We start from the raw sequence: 25,298 nt of genomic DNA on the forward strand, positions 1-25,298 counted from the left end.
AGTTCGATGTACCATGCAACGATAACTTCGCATGAGCGCCCGAGCGACAAACACGGAAAGCCGGATGGAAAACGAGTACGGGTTCGATCAGACATCGAACAGAAGGCTTTTGACTCGCCACGCTAGAAGATGTTCCTGTGCCCGAATCTCTCCCTGACGCCGGCGGACGGTGGAGAGTTCGCTTCTTGCGGTGCCCCGTTGGAGTTCCTGCTGATGCGCCGCAACCGCGGCTCTATCCACCTTGGTGTCTATAAGCGCCCACGATTACGACATCATGGTGATGATCGCTGAGCAAGCAGTCCTGTGCCATACAATTAGCATTCAGTCAAGGCGAATACCATGCGCTCAGTCCCTATGCGGTCGCCCCGTAGCGATCGGGATTTTGTCCCTAAACTTTAACAGTGACCCTCTTGATTAGAGAATCGAACGGATGCCAACCTTGTACTACGCGTCGAGCGTGCCGGTAGCTTATTGGCATTTACCAGCTGCGGCAGAGACCGATATGAACCTTTAGCCGGAGTTTCCAAGCGATCGGGCGAGATGAGCAAAGAAGGTATGAATGGCCAGTGATCCCATTGATGAAGTGCCAACACCACGCCAGCAGTGCAATATCTTGCAATGGACGCATAAAGAGCGCACCTATCGATCATGCGGACCTTGCAGATTCAGTGGATTGAAGTGTATGAATAGCGCCATGCCGTGAAGGTAGGAGCAAGAAAGCACCGACACGAGGCTGGAGTGCTAGAAGATCGGCCTCAGAAGCTTCTTAAAGTGCTATATCCGGCTTGTATATCTCTGCTTGGCGACGCACCCTGGTGAAAGCAGATCATAGTATTGGCCATTGGCTTGCGCAGGCGTGTTGAACGTTTGCATGCGCCGGCATGTGCTTCGCGAAACACGGGTCGTGGCCTTGACCGCAACCGTATGGTCGCGACCGTGGCCGAGTATTTCTCAACGAGTTCGCCATTTGACCTAAAGGAAGTACACGCGTAGTCCGGTGCTCCGTTTGACGATATCGGGGTGGGGGATAATCTTGCCAAGAAGTCGCGGCGAGTACGAGATCGGGGATCTGGCGGGGTATCCTGAGTATACGGTGCGGACTCCAAACTCACGCAACAGCGCGACGCCCCCCTGAACCTTGGATCCTATCTTTCGAAACGGCCAAACAGGCAAAGCGGCACCGCTGAGCTGGCCACACGGTCGTCCGTCGTCTCAAGATATGCCAACACGAGGTAAACGCGCATCATTTGAGTTCCTGCTATCAACGTGTGACCGACCCCAATGCAAATCTATAGCTTTCTGACCCCACTTGTGCTGGAATGCGTAGCAGCGTGTCGAGCGCAGGGGACGACGTCGAGGGGACCGGGGCGGGGGTCTTGGGGGCTCCCGAGCCATGTCGGAATAGGATTACCGCCCCCGACGCCCGGCGCGCGGCGTCGGCCACGGCTGACGTCACGCGCAGACGCTTTTAGTGGTGGACCCCTGGTGGACTCGGTGGAGTGACACGTCTTCTCACGCGAGGCAGGGACCGAAGCCGAGTCCGAGGCCGGATTGGGTCGTCATTTGAAGCTCCGGAAAAGTATAACAGAGCCACTGCGTCCCTCAACGCGTAATCTCGTTCTCTCAATCCCTCCCCGTCGCGTCCATCATGTCTTACAGCTACTACCAAAACGCCCCCGGATGGGGAACATCCCAGGTACGTTGCAGCACCTGGATGATCGTCGCGCCACTGAACTCTCCTCATCCAGTATCAATTTCGCCCGCCACCAGCCCCGACCTTTCAGCCACAACCAACATGTAAGTGTCGATTGGCGTTTCTTTCGCCGTTTCACATGGATCTCAACGACGCGTAGGGGGCGGATTGGATTTCTACCAAGCTCATGCACCGAGCCCCGACCCGTTAGTCTTCTTCTTACCCTCGAAGCGGAGCTGATCCCACCCGGTTTGGTCCAGATCTATTTACAACAACGCTTGGAACAGAGTGCGAAGCTATTCGGATCCAGGGAGCGCAGGGCTCGGTGTCGGCCTGAACGAAGCGCGTCACTGGCATCGCCGCACGTACGGCGGCTTGGTGAGTGGCTCCGGCCGACCGGACCTCGGTTCGCTCATCTGACCTCTGCGCATTCTTTTCAGAGTCAAATCAACATGCTAGCACCGGAAGAGATTGGTCACGCCGCGGCTTATGAAGCGTACCGGACGTGGATCCATAACGCCAACTTGTACCAACCTTTGAGCGCCGATGACGAAAGGCAGAGGGAAGCTCTCGTCGGCATCGCGGTTGCCGAAGGTCAGCCACGATTATCTTGGCGCGCAAAGTAGAAACGCTCACATTTCTCCCCGGCGCCCAGTGAATCGCATCTTGCAGTACTCCGAGCGCCGGTACGACAGATATGTCCTCCAACTCGCGTCCGAAGCCGCCGCGGCCACCGCGTCCGTTATATTTTCCCAGGTATGCATTCAGCATGGAACGAGATGTCTCGTTTCACACTGACTCATCTCGCAATGCAGAGCGCCGTGGACTACGGAGATTATAGTCCAGACAACATGTACGCCTACGATGAGCCCTATTATCCCCGCCGGTCAAGACACCGGAGGCGCCATTCGTCTGTATCGGGCTCGCGCCCTCCGATCATCCAGATGGCACCGGCAGCCCCGGGCAGCGTGTACGCTGGAACTCCTATAGCGGGCTCCACCTACGGCGGAGCGATGCCCACCCAAATGGCCGGTTCTACCTACGGCGGCGCCTCGCCTTATGGTGGCTACGGCGCACAGCCCGTCCCGATCCAAGCCACCAACACCGTCGGGTTCCCCAGCCAAGGCATGGCCTACGGCGGGGGCATGGCCGGTACGCAGTACGGAGGGGGCTCATACGGCCTTTCGTCATCACCGTACGGGAATGGCATGTACGGCGTGCCGCAGAGCGCAGCCTCGACGATCGTCGTTCAGACGCCGGGCAGGAACCGGCACCGGCACAGATCGCATAGCCGCCATGGGCACCGTCGGGCGCGGAGCAACACTATCGACACGTACGGATACGGCTCCGGCGGGGGCATGGGAGCCCAGGGCATCGGCGGGACCTCGATCGGTGCCCCTCAAGTATATCGTTACTGAAGATCCAAATTTGATCGCGATACCCTCCCCCCCTTTCCTCAATGTACGCTCAATCTAATAGAGCGGGTCGCCTGCAGGACGCGCTCCCCGCTGTCATCTCGCGCTCTCCATAGTCGCTTGTAGTGCTTAGGTTTGTGCTTGTAATAGTTCTTGTGCTCAGGACTGGCGGATATCGAATGTACCACTTCAGTCGTAATGTATGTTAAAGTATTGTTGGACTATGAATCCACCATGAACCACTAGCTCCACGGTGGAAGGACAGAAAGCCGGAGAAAATAGGAACATAAAATCAAAGTAGTCACTACGCAAGGGCTCGGCGGGCCTTCGTATATCGCATCCACCTATCCACTTCTTCCTTCCCTTTTTCAACGCCATGCACCGCCTTGAGATGCCGCCGGAGATCATACGCACGCGTGAAAACGTACTCGCAATCACCCGCCTCCGCCTCCGCGCCCTCATCCCCTCCCGTGATCGCGAGATCGGCGTGCGGGTGTGGACATCGCAAGGCGCGTGCTGCTTTGAGTTTCTCCTGCGCCGTGGTAGAGTATGCCAAACCTGTGATGTCGTCGATATCGATGATGTGTTGTCCTGAGTTTCCATGATCGGTCTCGTCCTCTTCTCCCGAGTCCGCGTCAGTCTCGGCGCCGCGGGTAGCGGAAGCATGGACTTTGGCAGTGTGTCGCTGTAGTAGATGTTTGTATCCGAACGCTCGTCCGCAAGACGCCTCCGCGCAGACGAAGTCCCGTCGACCGAGATGGTTGATCTTGTTGTGAACGTCGAGCGCTTTTTGCTGTGCGTCATCTGTCAACCACGAGGACATAGCAGGCTGTGAAGGGGCACGTACGGATTTGAAGTCCTTGGTGCAGCCCGGTACCTCGCACTTCCAATCTCTCCCGTACTCCCCGCCCCTCCTCCTCTTCACTGGCCGCTCGTCATCCTCTGTGCCTGCATCTTCTTCGGCGACCACTGAGGCATCAAGTCGTCCTTCAGCCTCGCGCTCCTCGTGCAGCTTCAGATGGGCACGGAGACCGCGCTGGTGTTTGAACGTCTTTCCATTGCAGGACGAGTGTGGGCACGTAGGGGGGTGTGCAGTGCGGACGTGGTGTTGAAGAGCGGTCCATCTCGGATAGTAGGTTGGCTCAGTCGTGTGGGACCCGTCGGTGGATGTGGCAAGGCAAGAGGGGTGAACGCATGTATAGCGCTTGTCTAGACGGCGCATGCGTTAACATCACACACGACGGCCTGAAGGATATTGATCGTTCACAAACCTTCGTGCACTTTCTGGTGAGCCCTGAGCTTCTGTGTGGTCGCGAATGACTTGGTACACCCTGCGTGCGCGCATATGAATGACTTGGTGCTTTCCGGGGCGTGGGTCCCGGCGAAGTGGCTTCGAAGCTGGTGTTGCTTGCTGAAAGCTTGACCGCACTCTGGTTCGGGGCACTGTGGTCAAGGTTAGCCTCGTCGAACGCCCAAGTAGAGTTCAGGTTACGTACCTTGAACGGCTTCTCCCCGTTGTGCCAGTCCAGATGCCTTGCTAGGTGTTGAGCCGTCCAGAAGCGTTTTGCGCATCCGTCCTCCTTGCAGAAAAATGGTTTGCTCGAGTTTGGAAGATGGGTACGCGCGTGCGCTTGGAGGTGGGTTTCGCGGGTATATGACTTGTGGCAGGTCTTGCAAATGTACGGGCGCTGTAATCATACGATAGGTATAAGAAGTGATAAAGTGTCGGGAGGAACAACAGGCGTACCTCCCCAGTATGAATCCGCTCATGCTCGGCCAAACGCGCGAGTTTGGTATAGGCTTTGGTGCACCCTTCGTAAGTGCAAGCATATTTCCTGCTGGTTCTAGGCGAGGCCGGGCCATACACGAGGAGATCCTGAGTCGAGGTAGAGGGACCAGCGTCTTCTTCCGACTCAGCATCGGCTCCTACCGACTCCTGCGGGTGCCAGTCAGTGTCGTGATCATCCGACTGCTCGGTTTCATGATCGGTGATAGGGTCACTGCCAGCAAGATGGATAACAAGATCTTTTGCTGCACTCGGGCGAGTGCGTTTCCCGAGGACGGAGGTGGTGAGGGTCGGCGTTGCCGTGGTGGCCATAACCAAGGTTTGTGCCACTGCCACTGGCCCAAATCACGTTGTCTCGACGCGTCCATAGGTTAGCGCGAGTGCCACCACCGCGGTCCGGCAGAGTTGAAGTCCACCCTTGCTCAACCACAGCCTCTATTGTCCTTGTGCCTTAAGACCCAGTCAACTTGTTGTCTTGTTCGTAAGTGGACTGTTACCTTTTTCCCGCAACTGACACCGTATCTTCCGTTATGCGTCGATCAGAGCCCCGCTCGCACCGTCAACCTCCATCCGCGCCTGCGCATTCGCGCAAGCAAAAAGGCAAACTGAGAACCAAGAGCGTAGCGCCCACGGAATCTGGGAACGTTGATCCGCCCAAGCATAAGGGCAAACAGACCACCCAGAGCCCAGCGCCGGGTGTTGCTAGCGCCACAACATCAGCAGCACGCCCGAGTTCGAGATTATCGAGGAGGCCAAACGCATCGGAGAAGAGAATCCCTTCGTGAAGGGTCATATCGCGGAGGTTTATAGCCATGCCGAGTTGCAGGACTATGGCACAGGTGATTTGTGGAAGCGACTTGGAGCGAAGCGAGCACAACAACGACGAAAAGTCCAAAGCGAACGGGATCAGCCCGAAACCCCGAAGAAGAGAACTACTGCTCGTGTCCTGCGTGTCCTCTTGATGCGTCGGCTAGACCCCATCACCGTATTGTCCGGTCCCCGGCTCCGGCGTGCGGTATGGGACATCACCTACTGTGAGTGCCTTTTTGCTCGCATGTATTCTGCTCGTTCTCAAGAAAGGGTTAGGTCACTTCTTCCTATGGATCCGCGGGATTCACCACCGTGATATCAGCATCGGGAATATGATGTACTATGAGACCGACAAGGATATCGTCAAGGGTGTTCTCAACGACTACGACCTGTGTAGTGTATATGGCTGCCCAAGCAGAAATGGCGAGCGTACGGGAACGACACCCTTCATGGCCCTCGACCTCCTCACTGAGGATGCTTGGCGGGGCTATGTTGAACATCTCTATCGCCACGATGCGGAATCCGTTCTCTGGGTCATCGCTTACCTCATTGGCAGCTATACTGCCGACGGTATCCTCATGCGGCACTCGCCCTTTTTCTGCAACTGGCGTGGAGACGACTATCAAGCATGCAGGAAAGACAAGCACGAGTGGATTTTTAGCCTGCAGCGATGGCACGCATGCGCTCTGCCCAAGGGTCGCGAGCCAGATCGTGCATGGCTCATCCAAGTGGCCAGGTTCTACCGACAGAAAATGAACCAGCGAATCGATGCACTTTACGAAAATGGCATTCCCATCCCTGACAACGATCGCGACGAGTTCATGCTTTTCTTCCGTATTCTACCTGAAGAGGATCGGGCCGGCTTGCTGAAGGAACTGCAGCTGACGGATACGGAAAGAGCTAGGATTGCATCGACCTTCGACCTGCCCATCTGACCAATCAGGAGGATCGCATACATATTGTTGTCTTTACGAAGTGACTACGTAGATCGTACTTGTCCACGTGTGTTTCGCTGGTGATATCCGGAGCTCATCGTTTAGTCGTTCGTGTGACATACATCCAATGTCATATGATATCGCAAACCATAATCTCACCTCCAAAACGTATTCCTCGAATGGCAGGTGAAGGTACATACATGCAAAACTACATGTACTCTACATATATTGAACGTAAACGCCCCTGCGATTGTCCGCAGATGAATAACCCGCGGCTTGTCAGGGGTCCGGTGCAGGGGTCCACCCCGCCCCTGCCTCGGTTGAACGAGTGACGACGTCGTTGACGACCCTGTGCCCGATGCGCGCCCAGCAGCCTTGGTCCGCCTCATTTCATCATGACCGTTCCAGTCAAGTACCTTGCGATGGCTTTGCTGGCCGCAACAGCATTCGCGTTTCCCGGGCCCGTGCTGCGACCGCGTCCACTCGTGCTATGGCACGGTCTCGGCGACTCGCACTCTTCTCCGGGAATGCTCGAGTTCATTGAGCTGATCAAAGAGACGCATCCGGGCATATTTATTCATTCTGTGTATATTGAGAAGGATCTCGAAGCGGATAGAAAGGCTGGGTGGGTGAGTGCTCTTGACGTGTCTTGGTTCATCTCCGGGTGTTGGTTTCTTAAGGACTTAGTGACTGACGCTTCTTTCGCTTGAGAGATAGTTCGGGAACGTGGACGAGCAGCTGGCGTTTGTAGCTGAAGAGCTCGCTGAGATCCCAGAACTGCAGGGTGGTTTTGACGGCTTGGGATTCTCGCAGGGTAAGCTCTCGCGCGCCTCTCCCTACGGGGCATACTGAGCTTACATCGCAGGCGGGCAGTTCCTTCGCGCCTATGTTGAACGTTACAACTCGCCCCGTATCCACAACCTCTTGACTTTCGGATCACAACATATGGGAGTCTCTGACCTCCCATTATGCCGGCCAGGTCAGTCTTCGTACCGTTTTCCAGCGCGAATGGTTCCCACCTTCTCTATCTCTAGGCGACTGGACATGCCAGCTGGCCGGAAGGATGGCACGAAGAGGAGTCTACACGAAATGGGCGCAACATAACCTTGTTCAGGTTAGTCGTGGCGAACGAAGTCTTTTCGATCCCTTTCTCTCCTTCCGTATGATCGCCGGACGCTTATTCACGGTGCAGGCCCAATACTTCCGCGACCCCACGCGCATGTCAGAGTATCTTGCCGCAGGATCTTTCCTTGCCGACATCAACAATGAAGTAAAGGATCCGGCGGCCCGCAACGGGACGTATAAGGAGAACCTGACCAGTCTCGACAATCTGGTTTTGATACTGTTCAGTCAGGATCGGACGGTGGTTCCGAAGGAGAGCTCGTGGTTCGGGAGCGAGGCACCTACCGAGGATGAGGAGGAGCTGGCACAAATGCCGACGCCTGACGCGGACGGAGAGCTCGTGGCCCTGGTGGCGCCGGAGATGGGCGACGGGCGGCAATCAGCGCTTTCGGGCGTGTCAATGGTGCACGTGGCGCCTGCGGGCTCGGCCTTGGACATAACTTCCTCCGAGAAGGACGAATCTGAGGAAGATGTCGCGTCGATCGGTCAACGATGGCCGGGGAGTGAACCACCCACGACGATTGTTCCCATGCGCCTGCAACCGTTGTACGTCCAGGACTGGATTGGATTGAGGACGCTGGACGAGCGGGGGAGTGTCCATCTGGAGACGTGCGAGGGGGAACACATGGAGGTGACCCAGGAATGCTGGGAGCCTCTTGTGAAGAAATACGTCGGCAAACTCGTCGTACCTCCTGCTTCTACACTACTTGTAGAGCCACGATGACTGGCTTGACATCGCGATGTCGCTACTTACATACGGCCTTACGGGCATAATTCCCCTTTTCTCCACGCAGTGGGTGGCTGTGTCAGCGAAGCAAAATGGTGATAGCCGATTGAATAGAAATGAGGACCATGGGTTCTATCCCTGGGCAGTGGGATGCACCCCCCCGTCAAATTGACCGCAGATTTCGTGGCCGTCCTCTCCTTCCGTCCCCAGCCTATACACCCTTTCATCCTTGATACCCCTGTCTCTGTCGTGCCCTGGGCGGAACGCAGCTGACGTTCCGTGTCTCAAGAACCTGACGCTGGTCGATCGCTGCCGCGCGCACGTTGCCAGTGCCTATATAATTGCAGCGTCGGTGTTGTATCTGAGTTCCTGGTGAGCTAATCTCGCCCTGCGTCTATTATCATTATCGAGAATGCAGTTGTGGTCGCGGCGAAATAGCAGTAATGCTGAAGCGTCTCCGACAGAACCAGACGAGGCCTGCCCCGAGGCCGCAGACCCTCCCGAGATGGCGTTGTTCCTTCCTTTGCGGCGGACGCTGTCGCCCCGCGATGTCCTTCTCGTCGCCCTCGGCGCGTTCTCCATGCACATATTCTCCGGCTTCTTCCAGCTCTACCCCTCCGGCTACAGCTCCACCAGCGTCGTCACTGTCAGCACCCACCTCGAGGGCGCCGGCGCCGCGTACAACCTCGAGGGCGCCGCGAAGAACGTCGGCGACGCGCTGATCCCGGACACGGGATTGGACGCCCAGGTCGGCGGCAAGCACGTCCTCCCCGCGATAGATTTGTCCCATCCCGGGAGGCCGGGCTCGAGATTCGGTGACACGGGACGTGCCCCTTTCCAATCCCATCCACCGTTGGATCTGTCGCAAGTGCCATTACCGGAGACTCGGATCATGCAGCACGCGCCCGGCTGGACGATCTTTGAAAACATCTACATGTCGAATGGCACCCTCTTTATCTTGTCCGAGAAGGGCAGGACCGAGTTCCCTGGTACGTGCGCCGTCGCTCGGGAAGTCGCCGTCACCTTGGCTGATTATGATTGGCGTGAATAGGCATCTCTCTCATGACATCCACGGGCTTACCAGCCGCCAACACCCCGGAATCGATCCAAGAACGCATGCCGACGGACCGTGACATGGATTTCGTAACACCAGCACAGGCGAAGGAACGATGGGGGGGTCCAGCTGGAAACCGTGTCTGGAGCGTCGAGGGCAACACCGTAAGTTCAAGGCGTTGACTTCAATGTGATATACTCCACTCACGACAACTCGACAAACGAAAGGTACTCTTCAACGATCCCTCGCAATTCCTGGACCACTATTATCACTTCTGCGCCGAACTTCTCCTCGGAATGTGGTCGTTCTGGACAGGAACGTTCAAGGGCAGCAAGGTGCGCGCTCTGCTGCGATATCTATACCCTTTCCACTGATCTCGGAGCTCTCCGGTCTGTGTAGCGCCGGCTGTCCACCATGGATACACCCTCCACAGCGTTCCCACCCATCACCCGCACTATCTTCGCTCATTCCGAGCCGGAAGGTTGGAGGGACAAGCCGGGTTTTAACTCGTACTTTTTCCGCGCGGCCTTCCCAAGCATCACTGTCGAGACGCGGGCAGACTGGGCGGACCGGATAAAAGCCACCCAAGGTACGTAAGCACGAAACTGGCTGGCTGTGTGCGCCGGTATGCTGATCCAAAACTTCGAAACCTTTCAGATGAAGATCGCGTATGGCATTTCCCTGTCCTCCTTCTCGCCGACCGCAGCGCAGCCTTCCGAGGCGCCGAGTGCGGAAGCCGCACGCAACGGACAGCCTCCGAAGCGCTCGAAGAAGTCAAGAAGAACGGCGCGCTTGTCTCGGGATGGTGGGAGCCCGTTCGGCGCGCAGTACTCCATTTCGGCGGCGTCGAGCAGAGCGTGATCGACCTCGCCGCGCCGCTTACGATAGACGCCGAGGTGACGGGCGTGAAGGATTATGGCATGGACCTCGCCGAGCTCGAGACGGAGCGCGCCGAACAGCACCGCCGATTGTGGGGCCAGGACGTCGTGATCACGTACGTCTCGAGACAGGGGAGCAGGCGGCATTTGATCGAGAAGGATCACGATGGATTGGTGAAGGCGCTCGAGGAGTTGGTGAAGCGAAAAAACGCGGAGAATCCGGCGACGGGTAGAGATTTGCATTCGAGGCGTTGGGAGCTGAATGTGATTCAGGCGGAGAGGATGACGCGGGAGGAGCAGTTGAAGGTCGTGGCCAAGACCACGGTGGGTGGCGCCTGGCGCTTCTCATGATGGACATGCGCTGACGCCAATTTTGGGCTCTAGGTTATGCTTGGTGTGCACGGGAACGGTCTAACCCACCTTATCCTCATGCCGCCCACGCGGTTATCAACCGTCATCGAGATTTTCTACCCCGAGGGTTTTTCGCATGATTACGAATGGACGACGAGAGCTCTAGGCATGAAACACCTTGCTGTCTGGAGAGACAAGTGGGTCCACCTGCTATCAATACCGGAGATGAGGCTGACAGACTTGTTATAGGTACATGACGTACCCCAACACGCCCTCCGTTAACTATCCGGAAGGCTTCCAGGGAACACAAATACCCGTCGTCGGTGAGGCCGTCGCGAAACTCGTCGAGGAGCGCGCGGAAGGACGGCTATAATCGTGTATCGCGCTTGAGGCGCACGCATTGCCATACTAGGGTATGGGTACCATCGAGTCCATGGACGTTCATTTTCCTGCACCATTCGTTTTGCTCCGCATATATCTCATCACATATCTTTCACATTGCCGTATATCTCTAGTGCTGCTATGGGTCTTGCAGGTCTGTATCATATTGTACATGGGTGCTGCTGTCGATAATGCAATTTCTGGAACTTACATCGGTTGCTTGGTGGTAGTGATCAGTCGATGATAACTTGGAAGGCATGATATGGAGAACAGTTCCGGTTCTTTGACAATCAGACAGGACCATTCGGAGAGCATTTGGCATGCTCACGGTGGGTCCCGAACCGCGGGCATATGATATAAAACCCTACATACATGATGTGCGGCTGAGGGACATGGGACCGAGTTCGAAGCCTAGGAAACACGAATAAATTGCTAAACACGCGCAACCATCGCTGGGCGTTTATAGGACGCTTAAATCATGGTCATGCTGAATCCCGTCGAGGTCACAAGTGCTATGTGAGCACGACTTTGGACGAGGTAGAGTGGAAGAAAAGGCGGAGCACTATGAGCCCCAGAATGGGTTGCTACCACCCACATGATGGGGGATATCAACCATTCACCCACGGTCTGGTCGATATATGGTTGATTGAGGCCGTATGGGTGATTACCTTGGATCACCCACTTTGTGGTTTGCTGTATACAATCACCCACAGTTCCAGTGAACAGTAATGTCGACGAAGTCCATGGGTGATTTTCACCCACTGTACCAGTGGGTCGTGCCAATGCTTGCCGCACAGCAGCGGCAACCCGTGCACAGCTTCTCGTTGAACTGTTGACTCCCGCCATCATCCATGGCCAAACGATGGGCTCACTCTCGCCATGGCCCAGGGCACGGGCCTTGGTAGAGTCATGCCGCTCTCTGAGCAGCTCAGAGAGTATGGGTCGGGAGATGGGGTGTGCGTCTATAGCGGGTGTGCCCACCGCTGCAAGATGAACCCCTGGACGACCTGACATGCCAGCTCCCCAGCGATCTATGTGTCCCTACAGCGCTGTGCGGGCTTTGGGTACGTCTGCTACACTGTGGTCTACGGTACGTTCAAAGTTCTGCTCTCGCCTTTGTAAGACCAATGCACTCATACTTGAATTCAGGCGTGATGTGGCACTTTGCATCCCACTCCGACAGAAATTCATCCACCACGGCGTCTGGATTCTCCCAGTCTGCGCGGCGGGATGCCCCACTCCGACGACCACCGCTGAAGACACGTCGCCCTCCTGCTGCACAAGCGCGGCTCCCCCATCGGCCGAGGCACATTCGCCAATGTTGCCGCCCCATCACAAAACGGGTCGGCGATGCCCCGAGAGGCATGCCAACGGCGGGTCTCTCTCGTTCTGCAGGAGTGCGACGTCTCGTTTGACTGACACTTGCTCACCAGCAACGCTGTGCAGGCGATCAACGGGCTCGCAATGCTCGAGGAGGCATGCCGGCCAAGCGGCACGCCGTTTCGACCAGCACCGCCGAAGACCCATCTCCCCTTGTTCTGCAGGAGCATGGCGCCCCGTTCGACCGACACCCGCTCACCAGCAGCACCGCGCAGGCGAGCAGCGGGATCGCAATTCCCGAGGAGGCATGCCGGCCACGCCGCACGCTGTTTCGACCAGCACCGCCCAAAGACCCATCCCCCCCTCGTTCTGCAGGAGCACGGCGCCCCATTCGACGGCAATGGGCGCGAATCGACCAGAACTCACGAGGAACGCGAGAATCTTGCACGACCGATCGCGAACCGTCGCGCCCGCGCCCTTCCTCGTCTGCTACAGCCGCAGTTCAACATCGCCCAACGGCCCGTCTGACTCTCACGATGACGCAGAAGCATAACGGCGACCTTGGCGAATATCAGTTACGTCTAGCACAAGTCGACGTATATATTGTCATGCAGAGGCAGAGTGGTCTGTCAGCTTCCTCGCCATGCTGCGTGCTCTCGGAACACTGACAGACTCACGGAGAGCCCAGGCGTGAAGGTGCTCCTGCTCGAAGCTGGTGGAGCGTGAGTTTGGCGAAACTCGTTGCATATATTCCAGGATTAGTCTACTCAAGTGCTCATACCGCAGCAATGAGGATGTCCTGAACATCGATGTGCCGCAGTTATGCGTGACGCTCACGCCGAGCGCGCCTTGGGATTGGAACTACACGACACCTCAGGTGCACCTCGAAAATCGCACCCTCCCATTCCCGCGAGGTATTGGTTTAGGTGGCACTAGCGCCGTTAGTGAGTCCCGTTGGTTATCTTGGCGCATACATGGACTTACGTGGCATACCAGATTGCTTGGTATACACGTGTGGAACGAAATCCGACATCGATATGTGGGCTGCCCTCAGCGGCGAGGAGGATTGGTCCTGGGATGTCGTCCTTCCTTATTTCAAGAAGGCGAGTTCGATGATCCATCATATTCCTCAATTCTGCCTTCGCGCATTTCCCTCCTCTCTGCCTTCACGCATATATCACAGAACTGACATGTCCCACAGAACCATACCGACCCCGCAAGCAGACCCACCACAGCCCACCTCTTCCAGGTAAGATCGCATGAATGCCGATTTTCCGAGAGGGCCGCGATCTAACCCCATATCTACGCGCAGAACGGTGTCTACCCGATGCAGGAGACAGGCCACTACTTTTCAACCTCCCCGTCGGCTGCGTCTCGCCGTCCTCACGCGGATCCGTGACGATCAACTCGTCTGACCCGTTCGCTCCGCCCCTCATCAACCCCAACCTCCTTGCGGACGAGCTCGACCTCTCAGGCTACATCGTCCGCCAGGGGCTTAAGGCCGGCATGCGCTACCTCGCCGCGCCCGCCTGGGACAGCTACTTTGTCCGGCCGTTGCAGAACCTGACGACGGACGAGCAATTCGACGCGTACATACGCGAGCACGTGGTCAGCTTCGTCAAAGCATCAGAAGACACAGTCCACGGCTACCTTACGGCTCGAGAACGCTGAAGAGCCATCTGGGGCTGCCCCGCGGCGCAAGCGAACGGCGCCAGCGACGACCAGAGCCGTAGACAATGCGGGACAGTCAACTTGATTTCCAAGCGTGGGTGAATAGTTTCGATGTAGCACCAAGTCTGTAGCCTCTGTGCCCTTAATCCAGTCTTCCTGGTAGCATCTTAGCCATGCAATGTGCCCGTGTGCGTGTAACGATGAGTGCGCTGGCGAACAGTGACGGCGAGCGCTCGGGCGGCGCTGGCGCGATCACGATCGATCGATTCCCAATTTGGACCAACCGTGCGACTGGCGGGTTCAATGTACAATGCTAGGATGCAGGCTGTATACATAACCAACAAAATGGGTGATACAAGTGGGTGAGAACCCGTGAACTGCGTGTGGTTTAAATCGGACATGTACTGGGCGAAAATCATCCATTTGACTTCACCCACACCCTGAGATGTGTCCCCCAGGATGTGGGTGAATCCAATCCATCCTGATGGTCGGTAGACCCCATCTTATGGGTAAACCCGTGGTTGAATATCACCCACACCGAGTACCACAGTGGAGGTTCATGATCAAGATGGATCCCCTAACTCGCACCTCCATTGCTTGAGCTCGAAGCTTATCGCTGAGATACAGGCGACTGCGGTACGATGATCCCTCCTTATAATATTGCAGTGCTCTCACCTGCTGCTCAGGAACCTACCGAGACACCGTCCGATGATTTGAAAACGCATGAAGTTCAATAGATGTAGTGCTTGTGACGGCGGGACATAGACACCAGATATATCTCAATTTGTGCACACCCGTGTATCCCGTTCAAAACAGGTTTGCAGCATGAGCTAATGTACAGTGATGCAGTCAAAGCCTGGACGGCAGACAAGCAGAACGACCAGTTCATGCGACACCCTTGGATGCCTGACCAGCCGCAGCAACATCCGTTTTGATGTTTGTGGTGAGCTTCGTCTGCTCCTCGGTGATCTTAGACTCGATGTCGGACGTATCGTCCCCAGCGGCCTGGGCCTTAGCGAGCTTGATGTTCAGGCCCTGAACCTCGGCGGTGAGCTTCAGGACTTTGTTCTTGATCTTGCCGTTCTGGAGAGCCGTGGCTATCAGAATTCCTTGTCAGTATTTGCCCACCGGATGAGCGAATTGGGAAGCACCTTCGTCACCGCTCGCAGCATCGATGGCGGGGTTGAACTGGTCCGTCTCGGCAGCTTCAGCGGCTTGGCGCATGGTCTCAATATCGTCCGCTACAGAGTCGTCGACGGTAGCGAGGTCAACGTTCTTGAATGGGTCAACGAAGACGGCGTTCGCCTGAGCCTGCGCGTTGCCGGCCGTGCCATCGGAGATTTGGAAGTCTGCATAGCTGAAGTGATCGTGAGCACACAACGTAAGGGACAAGGAAGTAAAGCAACGAAACTCGAGAAGCTGGAAGGATCCGGCGGCGGCGGACGCAGCGGTAGCAGAGCTTGCCGGGGCAGCGGAAGTGGACGAGGCAGCGGCCGAAGTCGACGCCGCAACGTTGGAGGATACAGCGGCCGAAGTCGCAGCGGCAGTAGACAGCCCGCCGGTGACGCCCTTGGACGCCGCCCCCGCAGAGGCCTTGTCGGTGGCGATGTTCGTGTCAAGCTTCTTCTGCTCCTCCGCGAGGCTGCTCTCGAGGTCGGATGTGTCGGAGCCCTTCGCCTTCGCCTGCGCGATCTTGATGTTGATCGCCTGGACTTCGCCGGTGAGCTTCAGGACCTTGTTCTTGATCTTTCCGACCTGGAGCGCATCCGCGTCTGCGCCGGTGGCGGCATCGATCGCGGGGTTGAACTGGTCGGTCTCCGCAGACTCAGCGGCTTCGCGCATGGTCTGGACGGCGTCGAGCGTGTCGGCATCCACGGTGGCAAGGTCGACGTTGGCAAAGGGGTCTAGGTCAATCGTCGTGAGCGGGTCATCTCGAGAGACGTGAGCAGGTGTCGTACCGAGGAAGACCGCAGCGGCTTCCGCTTGTGCATTGCCCGCCACGCCATCAGATATTTGAAAATCCGCGTAACTGTGAAGGGCGTATACTTCAGTCATCTGCGTTGTCGTTCACGGTATGACGTTCCCTCACTCGAGGAGCTGGAATGCGCGAGGTCTCAGGTGCATGATCGGCGCAGCCGCGACGAAGGAAATGCCAGAGGCAAGGAAGGCAATGCTGGCGAGGCGAACCATGGTGGCTGACGGCTATATGCTGGAAGAAACAGGCTAGCTGTGCTGCAAAGGACACTGGGCAAGCGGTAAAGGGGTTGAGTTCCTGTTTGCGAGCGCCGCGGACTGAAGAAGGGAGGGGGGAAGAAAGAGTGAAAAAGGCCTTCAAGACCACCGAAGCCGGAAAGAACTGGTAGCAAAAGACGGATGATGAGAGGACTCCTCCGTGCGGACTGGCTGTACCTTTTATACCTCCGTGCCCGGCTGTTGAGGTGTTCATGGTCTTGGCAAGAAAGAAGCAGGTAGAGTGTCTTGGCTGGCCCAGTTTGGAAGGTGTAGTGGTATACAGACACCGGTCAGAAGCGGTCGCTAAGGCATCCGTACCATGGAAAACGACGGCAGAAACCTCGGGCAAAGACCGAAATTGGCTTGATAGCGATATCGTCAATGAAAAGCGCAGTACACGAGCCTGGCAGCATACCAGCCAGCTAGCCACTGACTCGCAAGGGATCGTATACAAGCTTGGTATTCGCGTCATAGAACAACTCCGGGAGTGCTTGATATCCGAGATTCACGGGATAAGGTCCGCGCGTTTGAGATATCGAGGTAAATAATCATTCCCTCTCCAATGGCAGAAATTGCAAAATTGTCGACGTTTCAAGCAAGTCCAACGTGCTGCCAACGTTCCGAGTCCCGGAGCTTGCAGAGGTTGGAGTCGGCTCTGCGCCCAGTAGCTCTGGCACAGCCACCCCGCCGCCTGGCCCGAGGCAGACTCGTGGGAACCGCGCCCAGGAGCAAACCGAATCGCTCCTGATCATGAGAGTAGGTAGGTAGGTAGGTATGTTACCGGGCACGGTTCCTGCAAAGGAACAGCCCTAGGGTCTACATGCAATGCCAAATGGCTTCAGCTAGGGTTCCTGATGGCTAGTCGGCTCGGCGGCCAGATTTCTGCGATGAGTATAAGTATCATCATTCGACGCCTGAGCCCCCGCCAGTGCTCTCTCGTCCAATCATAGTTTAACGTACTCCCATCCCACTGCTCGCCGATCCGAACAAATTTACATCAAGGACTACAAAGCGGCCCTGCTCCTATCTCAGCTGGTGGACCGTCGCTAAATCCGTGGTTTACCCCAGACCTAATCTCAATCCCGACCTCCGTATATTTGACATCCAACATAGCCCCAGCGCCGTCATCGCACCATGTTCCGGAGTGACACCTCATCGGCGTCAACTGCTCGCCGGATCCTCTAGAGTGCACCCGCGCGTTTGCTGTGCAGGTTGAAGAATGTCGCGTTCACGACTGGCGATGCATGCGGCGAGAATCCCACCTTGGGGAGGTATATGCACGTCTGGGCTATGTAGGGAGGCTGGCTTCAACCAGGTCGGTGTCAGCTCTCGATGGGGATGTGGTGCTTCAGCACGCCGGAAGATAGGTGGGCGGGGAAGCAGATGGGCGGACAGAATCATCAGTACGATGTTGCAGACATCGCCGTTTAGATCTAGAGATGAACATTGCACACAAGCGGACTTGGAGCGGTTCGCCACTGCATGTAGGGAATGGGCAGAGGATGGAGAAATTGTATGCAAGTAGGATTGGATGCGTTCAACGTCGTGTTCGAGTTGCTTTTAATACCGTTCAGAGCATTCAGGCGAGAACGCTGACAGAAGCTTTTGTCATCCCTTCTTCTGTGAACGAGACATGAGACAAGCGCATGGATAACAGCATAGAATACTACTGATTGAATCAGAAACATTGATCCAGCAACGAAGTCAGACATCAAGTGTCATGTCTTGAACATCGAGACAATGTAGATACGTACGTCCGGAACTGAGCCTCCCCTTCCATAATGCAGAGTATGTCAGATCCAGCCCTTGCAAGGAGGCTGAGAGTCGGGGCTTGTTGAGTTGTCAAAGCAACAGCTAGAAGTTATGGAGCGAGTGGTAGTGAAAGTCTGGGGAACATGCAGAACAACGCGACGTCGACATCAGCGATGCGGAGGACGCGACGCGGGGGACGCGCGACAAACAATGCGCCGTGACGAGTCACGAACGCGAAGAGTGACATCGTCACGTTTATCCTGCTCGCTCTGACGTCCAGCGCGGGCAGAGGTTCGGTCGTGGCCATGAACGGCCTGGACACCCTCACCCCTCTGCCCCGCCTCCGCGTACATCGCACCCCGTCTCTCCCAACGGGCGGCGGCGACGACACCCCCGTCGCCGGCCCCTCGCGACTCACCACCCACTCCCTCGCCGTCCCACGGCATGGCGACGGCGACGACGACGACGCGGAGAGCACCCCGAAGATACCCACCCGCGATGCCTTCCCGCCGCACGACCGATCTGTGTCTTCTCAGGCGACCGCGACCACGACTGCGAGCGACAACCCCGCGGCACGGCTGCGCGCCCTCCTCCATCGTCTCCCGAGCGAGACGCCGCTCGTGCAGCAGCGGCCGCCCTACGCGCGCATGCCCACCACCCCGTCGGAACCCGACTCCGACTTCGATCCTCCCGACGCGAGCCGCGTCGCGGTGCACTCGCACCCGAGCTTCGCGCAGGACAGTCTGAAGGATCTGTTTTCGAACGCGCTTCGGGAGTCGAGCAACACCCCGCAGAAGGGGAAGGGTCGACCACGGCGGAACAGCATCGATTTGAGCGAGGTGGAGAGCGCGACACCAGAAAGGGCCTCGTTCAGGGGCAAAACGAAACGCAAAAGCCTTAGCGATGACGAGATCGAAAAACTGGACCGTACGACGATTGTACCCGCTCTCGTAGCTGGTCTCTGATATCTATGGCACATAGGGTCTTCATTTGCGTTCCCACCTATTTCGCGCGAACGGCCCTCGACATTATCCCTCCTCCAACGACGACAGAACTCCATCGACAACGAAGGTGATCTGCCTTTTGCTGCTATTACCCGTCGCTCCATCGTCTAATGTTGATTCGTTAGAAGCCAGCCACGATGATTTGAGTGCTGACAGCGCAGCGGTGCTAGAACATCTCAATTCTTCCGCTGGTTCCCCTCCCGCTGCTACCAGCACACCTCTGAGACAGCAACAATCCATACAACTACCTTCCCAGATACATGCGCAATCCAGTAAGAGAGCTTGTCGACATTGCAGGGGGATCAGACACTCATACAATTGTAGATTTGTTGGATCAAGATTCTGATATGCACGACGCGATGAATGTCTTGGATAGCTTCGAGAGCAATACCCACTCCCGAGCCCTAAGAGCGACGCGTTAGTCATCAGTCTATGACTATCGCCAGCTCAGATACTGATACATGACACGACAGCCTCTTTCTCCACTCTGCGCAACCCCAACGGCAACACACTCTCCCCTAAACGTGCGAGTTTGACAACTCCCTTCAGGCACCATTCGCACCCCAACGATACCAACCACTCAACGAAATCCACTTCGAAGCAAGACTTGTCCAGGAGACATAGCGCTGACGTGACCGACCCCTCATTCTATGCTGCATCCACTCAATCGAACGCAGAACGTTGGTCTTTCTACCTCATCTTGCAAACCCGCCCTCATGAAAACGATCACTGTAGTCAAAGAACGCGAACGCGAGCTTCAAAAAGCGCGTGATCAAGAGCGCGAGCGCGCCTGGAACAAATCTTCCCCCTTGCGCACGCCTGCACGCCCTTCGACTCCCTCGCATGCCGCCCATCACAGTTCTCCAAGTCCCGCCGGCGAACAGCGTCGGCAGAGCAGTGGCTCTCATCGACTCACCGTTGCGCAGTTGGCGCTGCATAACACCAGTTTTCCGCGGACACGGAAAGACAGCGCTACGAGCATAACGAGCGTGAGCACGGACGGGGAGGGGAGCAAGGGCTCTCCTGCGAGGTCTCGGACGGGATCACTCATGTCCAACGCGTCATGTAGGTCACCTCTTTACTACATTTCCCACGATCGTTTGAGACTTAACTCGTCCGCTCAATGACAGTCCGAGAGATGGAAACCGAGGAGCAGAAAGAGCGCAACCGTGAGCGCGAACGGCTTTGGAATGCTCCTGCCCACTCTCTCCAGCGCCAGCGCAGCAGTCTGCTCACCCCTCCGCCAGCCGAGCGTACGCGCACGCTCAGCACGCCTGCGCGCCCGTCCTCGCTCTCTCCCGGCTATTCGCCCTCGCAGCACAGGGCGTCGCCATCTCATGCGCACGGACATCCCCCATCGCCCGCACACCCAACGCATAACAGCCTGCGCAAACATGGGTCATTCTCGTCGACCAGCTCGCGTTCGTCGCGTTCGTCCTTGTCGGGCTCGCAGGCTAGCACGGACCTGGAGAAAGACAGGGTCGACGAAGAAGAGGAGGTCGTCGTACACGAGCGGGAGCGGAACTGGAACAATCCGCATCCGCACTGGACGAAACGGCACTCGTACCAGGGGTCGCCGCGGCCGGAGTCTCCGGCGGCGAGCGTGACGTCGAGCACGTCGTACGCGGGGACGAGGAATTCTCCCGCTGCGCATGCTATCCGAGTGAGAGCGGAGAGTCTGAAGGAGAAGGCGCACGCCAGTCCGAGCCCGAGCAGGGTCGGTGCGAAGGCGAGGCAACCGACGCCGAACAAGGTCCCACTTCGGAACGCGCAGAGTTCGTCGAACATAAACTCTCCGTCGCCCGCGCGGAAGGCAGAAGCGTCGGATGGCGTAGAGAACCTCAGCTCTTCGATGAGACGGATATCGCCTGCAAAGCCGAGCACGCCCGCGGAGAAGCCCGTGCCTATTCCGATTCCAGCTGTCAAATCGAAAACACCCCAGCCTCAGTTGGAGGATCTTTCGGCGGATATGAGCGAGGAGCAGGAACATCCGGAAATCATCACGAACTCGCACTCGCACTCGCACGCCGGAGTAGGCTTGGACGGCGCACGATTTGGATGGAAATTCCCGCGAGCCAAAAGCCCCGTACCTCCCGTCGCGTTGCAGCCCCCGTCCGAAGACGATCTCAGCCCACCACCTTCTCCATCGCGCACCCGGAGACCCGTGACGCCGACTGGGCAGCACAGGTCTAGTCATATACCCGTGCGATCACCGGGCAAGGGCTCGAAAGGGCTGGAGACCAGCCCCCGCAAAGGGCATAAGCGGACGACAACCGAGCTTGCAGACGCGGTGGGACGGCTGCCGCCCTCTGTAAATCCCAAGATCTCGCCGTTGTTCGATGGTGTCGACCTCGCCGCGTCGCCTGCTGCGGGCAGCGATGCAGGCAGCTCGCCGAGGCAGGCCACGCCGAGGCTACGCCCCACTGCTACGCTCGCCGTCGAACCTTTAGCCACCCCACCGTCTTCGCCCGAGCGGCAGGTTCGCGATGAAGACCGACTACAGAAAGCACTCTCCAGCCCGGCACCGCCGCAGCCCGAGACCCCTCCCGCGTCCCCACCTCTGCCACCAGGGGGCACCGACCGCACGCCGTCTTCGTCGGTGCTAGCCACACCAACTAGGGCATCGTCGAGCACGCCGCGGCTCGAGTTCGAGACGCCGTCGCCGCCAAAGGGTATGCCCGATCTGCCAGATCCGCCATCGGACGAGGACGATACTATGGAGCTACCCCCGCGTACGCCGCTCAAGTTCAACGGCTTCGCCAATGCGGGCGACTTCTCGTCCATGAAGACGCCGCGGCCACCGGGGGCGTGGGCCGCCACGCCGCTCCCGGCGAGACAGGACGAACCAGCCAAAGCATCGGCGCCTGCGTTTAATCGGCCGCAGACCTCTCCCGGGGACAGCTCGGGAGACAGTGTGGCTACAGGGCTGGCTACGCCTGCTTCGACGCTGTCGAGAGCACATGCGTTGCCGCCTCAGACACCGGCACCTCCTGGTGGTTGGCTTGCCACGCCCTATACAGGCAATCGGAAGAGCATTATGAAGGTCAGGTTCGATGTCGAGGCTTCGGGATCTGAGGGTAGCGTCTTGGGTGGCGCGTCTGTCTCTGAGGCAGCGGAGTCGGAAGTGTCCACCGAGCCTTCGTCACCCGTCATTGACCCCGCCGAGGGACCGAGCGAGGTGTCTCATCTGGAGTTCAAGCACATAGACCGGATTATGAGTGCCAGGGCATCGCTAACTCCTAGTCCGGAGCGAGAACATAAGGACGAGGGCGACGATACGCCCCGCATGAGGAGTGCTCCCCTCCCGTCGACGGCGCAGGAACAACAGCACCAATGGAGTCCGAAGCGGTCCGTCAATGTCCGCATGCTGGACGCGTATGGTCGCGAGCAACCGCCGTCACCGCCCGCGGATGTTAAGCCTGAAACGTCGATCGCCCGGACGTCGCGGAATAAGAGCGGCGTGCGGATGTTGGACGCCTTCGGGCGCGAGATCGAGGAGGAGTCCGTCGTCAGCCAGAGCGAGGACGAGGGCCCCCTGTCACATAACGATGCGCTCGCTCGGCTCCGTGCTGGTGTGGCGGATCTGCGAGCAGAGCTCAGCGACGCTGACAGGTGAGGAGTAGTGACATGTCTTGGATTACCCGGCGCTGGCTGACCTAGGATTTATATAGATCACTCGAGCCTCTCAGCCTTAGGGATTCTACACTTGCCAAGCTCGATGAGATGTCGTCGAGATCTCGGGCAGCAAGGAGGGAGCTGGCGCAGAAGCTGGTACAAACCATGGACGTCACTCGCGATGCTGAAGAAGAGTTGAAGGGCAAATACGGCAGCCTGAGTGGGAAGCTACTGGTAATGCTGCATTTGCTTCACCTGCCGCCGCTCCTATTGATGCCGTATATCGCAGTCTTCTTCTATGGGGTCATACGTGGGCTGGCGATCCTTGCCGACCTGGTTATTCTGGAGCATTGTTCTTGTGCAGTTCATCCTTGTTGTTCTCATGTATCGGTAAGCTCCTCGTTCTTCTATTGTACAAAGGCATCGGCTCACATCATTCACTAGGATGTCTGCTGCTCGCGCTCGAGCTATGTTTCTCAGCACATATTATGACCCCTTCGAACCGGCCATGCACTTACACGCGGTCGACCCGCACTTTGTGCGCAACGCTATCTGGGATACCTCATCATCCACCTGGTCCGTCTTTACCATCACGGACTCTGTACAGCGCGCCGGGTGGAAGGGCGCCTTCGCTGATTTCTATGGGAACGCCACCTTGATCGTTCAAGGCTGGCAACATCGCGCGTGGGAAGCGTGGGGTACAGACACCCGGCCAACCCCATGGCCTCCGACGTGACCTTTGTTATCTATGTTTGTCTGCTTCACTACATATCACGCATCTGGGTTGGAGACCAACGCCATCTTCCGAGCATTCTTGTTTTCATTGTGCATTATGAACTTGGTTCGCATCGCATGTAGCATGGATATGTGTAGTGTAACTTGCGAAGCTTTGACTGTGATCGTTCGCTCCATCCCCGCTTTCACTGCTTAGCAGTTGTATGTGTGCACATCCGCTTGAACTTCGAACGACAGGGCCCGTCGCAATACGGCTGTACGTGTAAGAAGTGTAAGGATGTAGGGGGCCTATGTGACCAATATATTCATAGGCACTACCGGTGGCGAACGACTTCAATGGAGCCTTGCATGATCGTTTCATGACGGCCCCCTCCTGAGAGGCCTGAACCTGCGTGAAGTGTCAGTCAGTATCTCTTCTGACGACCGGGCCGGCGCGGACCTTTTCCCATAAACACGAGGCGAAGTGCTATCTTTAGCCCTTCGTGGTCCATCTCGCCGTTGTTGTGGCAATTCAGGCGAACGAGCTCTACAATAACCTCCGCAAAGAACGTTCTCTCAAATGATGTTGGAATCATCACGGCAGAATAAGCCTCGCTAGAGCTGCTATGGCGTATCTGGTTGGCTGTTATTCGTGGTTCTTGCAATCCCTGATCGGCCTAGAGTATCAGACCGACGACCGGCAACAACATGTCTGTGTCTGCATGTTTATAAAGGAGGCAGTCGTTTCGCAAGACCATTCAGTTCGTCTTTGTGGTCGTACCCTTTTCCCTCGGTGCAAGTCCACCATTTCCTTCCTTTGCATCCCACTTCCAGGCTAGCTTCTTCAAGCACAACTTTGCTCTGCTTCCTGCAGCAAACAGCTAGTCTGTCTGGTCGCACAGTTCCTTCATTGCCAACTGTTCTGTCCTCCTCTCCCTCTTGCGCCTTCATTCGATTGCCATGGTTCGCCTTACCTTGTTCGCTCTTGCCACCTCGGCTCTCGCCATCCTCTCCGGCGCTCGTCCAATCAACCGCGCTTCGGTTGCTCTTACGCGCCGTGCCGCTTTCGTCGAGCAAAGCTACGCCGACTTCCAGATCTCTGACGGTGTGGCCGGAAACGCCCAGGCGGAGGCCAACGCCGTTTTCGTTGGTATGTGCCGCATGTGCTCTCTGCGGCTTCCAGTCATCTCGTCTAACTTTTGATTCGTGCAGACCCCTTCGACGGCGTCGACCTCAGCACCGTCGACTCCGCCACTTTGGACGCGATTAACACCATGCGTGAGGCCGCCGAGTCGGCCGAGACGGATCAGTTTGACCCCCAGATCGCCGCGACCAGCGGTGCCGACGCCGACGCGCTCCAGGTCGGCAAGATCAAGAACAAGGTGTTGAAGCTCACTGGCGAGGTCCAGGGTATCAACATCAAGGTGAGGAAGACATATGCATGTACCATTCTGTGTCAAGAAATGTCGGACTGAATGCGGCGCGTGTCCGTAGATTGCTCAAGCGAAGGCCAAGGGCGAGGACACCTCTGACTTGGAGAGCTCCCTGTCGGAGGAGCAGACCAAGCTCACCACCAACATCAAGACCGGTCAGCCCGTCTTTTCTTTTGCACGCGTGTGGACTGTGCTCAACCTTTTGCGATGTAGATGTGGCTTCGGCTGGTCAGCCGTCGAAGGGCGTTGCATAATGCGCTGCTAGTTGATCATGTTGTGTCTTTCGTATCTTGTTGTATATGGGCTTGAATAGAGAACTGCTTTCGACTGGAATCTTCAGTAGGGTCAATGAGCGATCCCCCTCGGCAGCCCCTGTCGTTTCTTAGACACCGGCGCGTCGAGACA

At 57.1% G+C, this 25,298-nt stretch overlaps 9 protein-coding genes across 9 annotated transcripts; 7 read left to right on the plus strand and 2 right to left on the minus strand.

Annotated features, from left to right (window-relative positions):
• Positions 1 to 1,648: 1,648 nt before the first annotated feature.
• PUNSTDRAFT_131893 (uncharacterized protein) lies at positions 1,649 to 3,111 on the plus strand (the record flags this gene model as incomplete). Its single annotated transcript, XM_007381203.1, has 7 exons — positions 1,649 to 1,696; positions 1,749 to 1,797; positions 1,854 to 1,899; positions 1,954 to 2,071; positions 2,134 to 2,287; positions 2,349 to 2,449; positions 2,509 to 3,111. 7 exons carry the CDS (start codon positions 1,649 to 1,651, stop codon positions 3,109 to 3,111), a joined length of 1,119 nt encoding a protein of 372 aa, XP_007381265.1.
• Positions 3,112 to 3,412: 301 nt separating this feature from the next.
• PUNSTDRAFT_111791 (uncharacterized protein) lies at positions 3,413 to 5,206 on the minus strand (the record flags this gene model as incomplete). The annotated part of the gene is made up of 5 exons (XM_007381204.1): positions 3,413 to 3,901; positions 3,956 to 4,317; positions 4,380 to 4,551; positions 4,605 to 4,796; positions 4,856 to 5,206. 5 exons carry the CDS (start codon positions 5,204 to 5,206, stop codon positions 3,413 to 3,415), a joined length of 1,566 nt encoding a protein of 521 aa, XP_007381266.1.
• A 218-nt stretch (positions 5,207 to 5,424) lies between these two features.
• Positions 5,425 to 6,639, plus strand: PUNSTDRAFT_131895 (uncharacterized protein; the record flags this gene model as incomplete). Its single annotated transcript, XM_007381205.1, has 3 exons — positions 5,425 to 5,538; positions 5,601 to 5,928; positions 5,981 to 6,639. 3 exons carry the CDS (start codon positions 5,425 to 5,427, stop codon positions 6,637 to 6,639), a joined length of 1,101 nt encoding a protein of 366 aa, XP_007381267.1.
• A 325-nt stretch (positions 6,640 to 6,964) lies between these two features.
• On the plus strand, positions 6,965 to 8,540 carry PUNSTDRAFT_142006 (alpha/beta-hydrolase). The gene is made up of 5 exons (XM_007381206.1): positions 6,965 to 7,268; positions 7,357 to 7,453; positions 7,505 to 7,618; positions 7,674 to 7,753; positions 7,832 to 8,540. The coding sequence occupies exons 1-5, from the start codon at positions 7,035 to 7,037 to the stop codon at positions 8,483 to 8,485; spliced, it is 1,179 nt and encodes a 392-aa protein (XP_007381268.1). The 5' UTR covers positions 6,965 to 7,034; the 3' UTR covers positions 8,486 to 8,540.
• A 528-nt stretch (positions 8,541 to 9,068) lies between these two features.
• On the plus strand, positions 9,069 to 11,144 carry PUNSTDRAFT_63324 (uncharacterized protein; the record flags this gene model as incomplete). Its single annotated transcript, XM_007381207.1, has 9 exons — positions 9,069 to 9,477; positions 9,540 to 9,706; positions 9,770 to 9,877; positions 9,942 to 10,131; positions 10,200 to 10,438; positions 10,523 to 10,611; positions 10,654 to 10,744; positions 10,805 to 10,968; positions 11,021 to 11,144. The coding sequence occupies 9 exons, from the start codon at positions 9,069 to 9,071 to the stop codon at positions 11,142 to 11,144; spliced, it is 1,581 nt and encodes a 526-aa protein (XP_007381269.1).
• Positions 11,145 to 12,031: 887 nt separating this feature from the next.
• PUNSTDRAFT_131898 (uncharacterized protein) lies at positions 12,032 to 14,143 on the plus strand (the record flags this gene model as incomplete). Its single annotated transcript, XM_007381208.1, has 9 exons — positions 12,032 to 12,108; positions 12,172 to 12,242; positions 12,302 to 12,538; positions 12,599 to 13,096; positions 13,161 to 13,194; positions 13,259 to 13,416; positions 13,469 to 13,579; positions 13,674 to 13,721; positions 13,785 to 14,143. The coding sequence occupies 9 exons, from the start codon at positions 12,032 to 12,034 to the stop codon at positions 14,141 to 14,143; spliced, it is 1,593 nt and encodes a 530-aa protein (XP_007381270.1).
• An 806-nt stretch (positions 14,144 to 14,949) lies between these two features.
• On the minus strand, positions 14,950 to 16,440 carry PUNSTDRAFT_50620 (uncharacterized protein). The gene is made up of 5 exons (XM_007381209.1): positions 16,233 to 16,440; positions 16,102 to 16,172; positions 15,555 to 16,047; positions 15,295 to 15,500; positions 14,950 to 15,240 (listed from the first exon to the last, which is right to left on the minus strand). Exons 1-5 carry the CDS (start codon positions 16,331 to 16,333, stop codon positions 15,029 to 15,031), a joined length of 1,083 nt encoding a protein of 360 aa, XP_007381271.1. The 5' UTR covers positions 16,334 to 16,440; the 3' UTR covers positions 14,950 to 15,028.
• A 1,992-nt stretch (positions 16,441 to 18,432) lies between these two features.
• Positions 18,433 to 23,482, plus strand: PUNSTDRAFT_142009 (uncharacterized protein; the record flags this gene model as incomplete). The annotated part of the gene is made up of 10 exons (XM_007381210.1): positions 18,433 to 19,054; positions 19,109 to 19,198; positions 19,257 to 19,403; positions 19,456 to 19,548; positions 19,605 to 19,811; positions 19,867 to 20,196; positions 20,262 to 22,743; positions 22,803 to 22,980; positions 23,036 to 23,136; positions 23,191 to 23,482. 10 exons carry the CDS (start codon positions 18,433 to 18,435, stop codon positions 23,480 to 23,482), a joined length of 4,542 nt encoding a protein of 1,513 aa, XP_007381272.1.
• Positions 23,483 to 24,420: 938 nt separating this feature from the next.
• PUNSTDRAFT_131901 (uncharacterized protein) lies at positions 24,421 to 25,147 on the plus strand (the record flags this gene model as incomplete). The annotated part of the gene is made up of 4 exons (XM_007381211.1): positions 24,421 to 24,610; positions 24,673 to 24,884; positions 24,955 to 25,048; positions 25,107 to 25,147. The coding sequence occupies 4 exons, from the start codon at positions 24,421 to 24,423 to the stop codon at positions 25,145 to 25,147; spliced, it is 537 nt and encodes a 178-aa protein (XP_007381273.1).
• Between the last annotated feature and the right edge of the window lie 151 nt (positions 25,148 to 25,298).

The sequence above is a fragment of the Punctularia strigosozonata genome (genome assembly GCF_000264995.1).
Source record: "Punctularia strigosozonata HHB-11173 SS5 unplaced genomic scaffold PUNSTscaffold_3, whole genome shotgun sequence".
Taxonomy (NCBI): domain Eukaryota; kingdom Fungi; phylum Basidiomycota; class Agaricomycetes; order Corticiales; family Punctulariaceae; genus Punctularia; species Punctularia strigosozonata.

Excerpts from the sequence above, each read along its gene's own strand:
- PUNSTDRAFT_142006 (XM_007381206.1), top strand. The coding sequence starts at position 7,035 with ATGACCGTTCCAGTCAAGTACCTTGCGATGGCTTTGCTGGCCGCAACA. Across the intron at positions 7,454-7,504 it reads CGGCTTGGGATTCTCGCAGG|GCGGGCAGTTCCTTCGCGCC; the intron begins GTAAGCTCTCGC and ends CTTACATCGCAG. Across the intron at positions 7,619-7,673 it reads CCTCCCATTATGCCGGCCAG|GCGACTGGACATGCCAGCTG; the intron begins GTCAGTCTTCGT and ends CTCTATCTCTAG.
- PUNSTDRAFT_50620 (XM_007381209.1), bottom strand. The coding sequence starts at position 16,333 with ATGGTTCGCCTCGCCAGCATTGCCTTCCTTGCCTCTGGCATTTCCTTC. Across the intron at positions 16,048-16,101 it reads AGCCGCTGCGGTCTTCCTCG|ACCCCTTTGCCAACGTCGAC; the intron begins GTACGACACCTG and ends CGATTGACCTAG. Across the intron at positions 15,241-15,294 it reads TGCTGCGAGCGGTGACGAAG|CCACGGCTCTCCAGAACGGC; the intron begins GTGCTTCCCAAT and ends GAATTCTGATAG.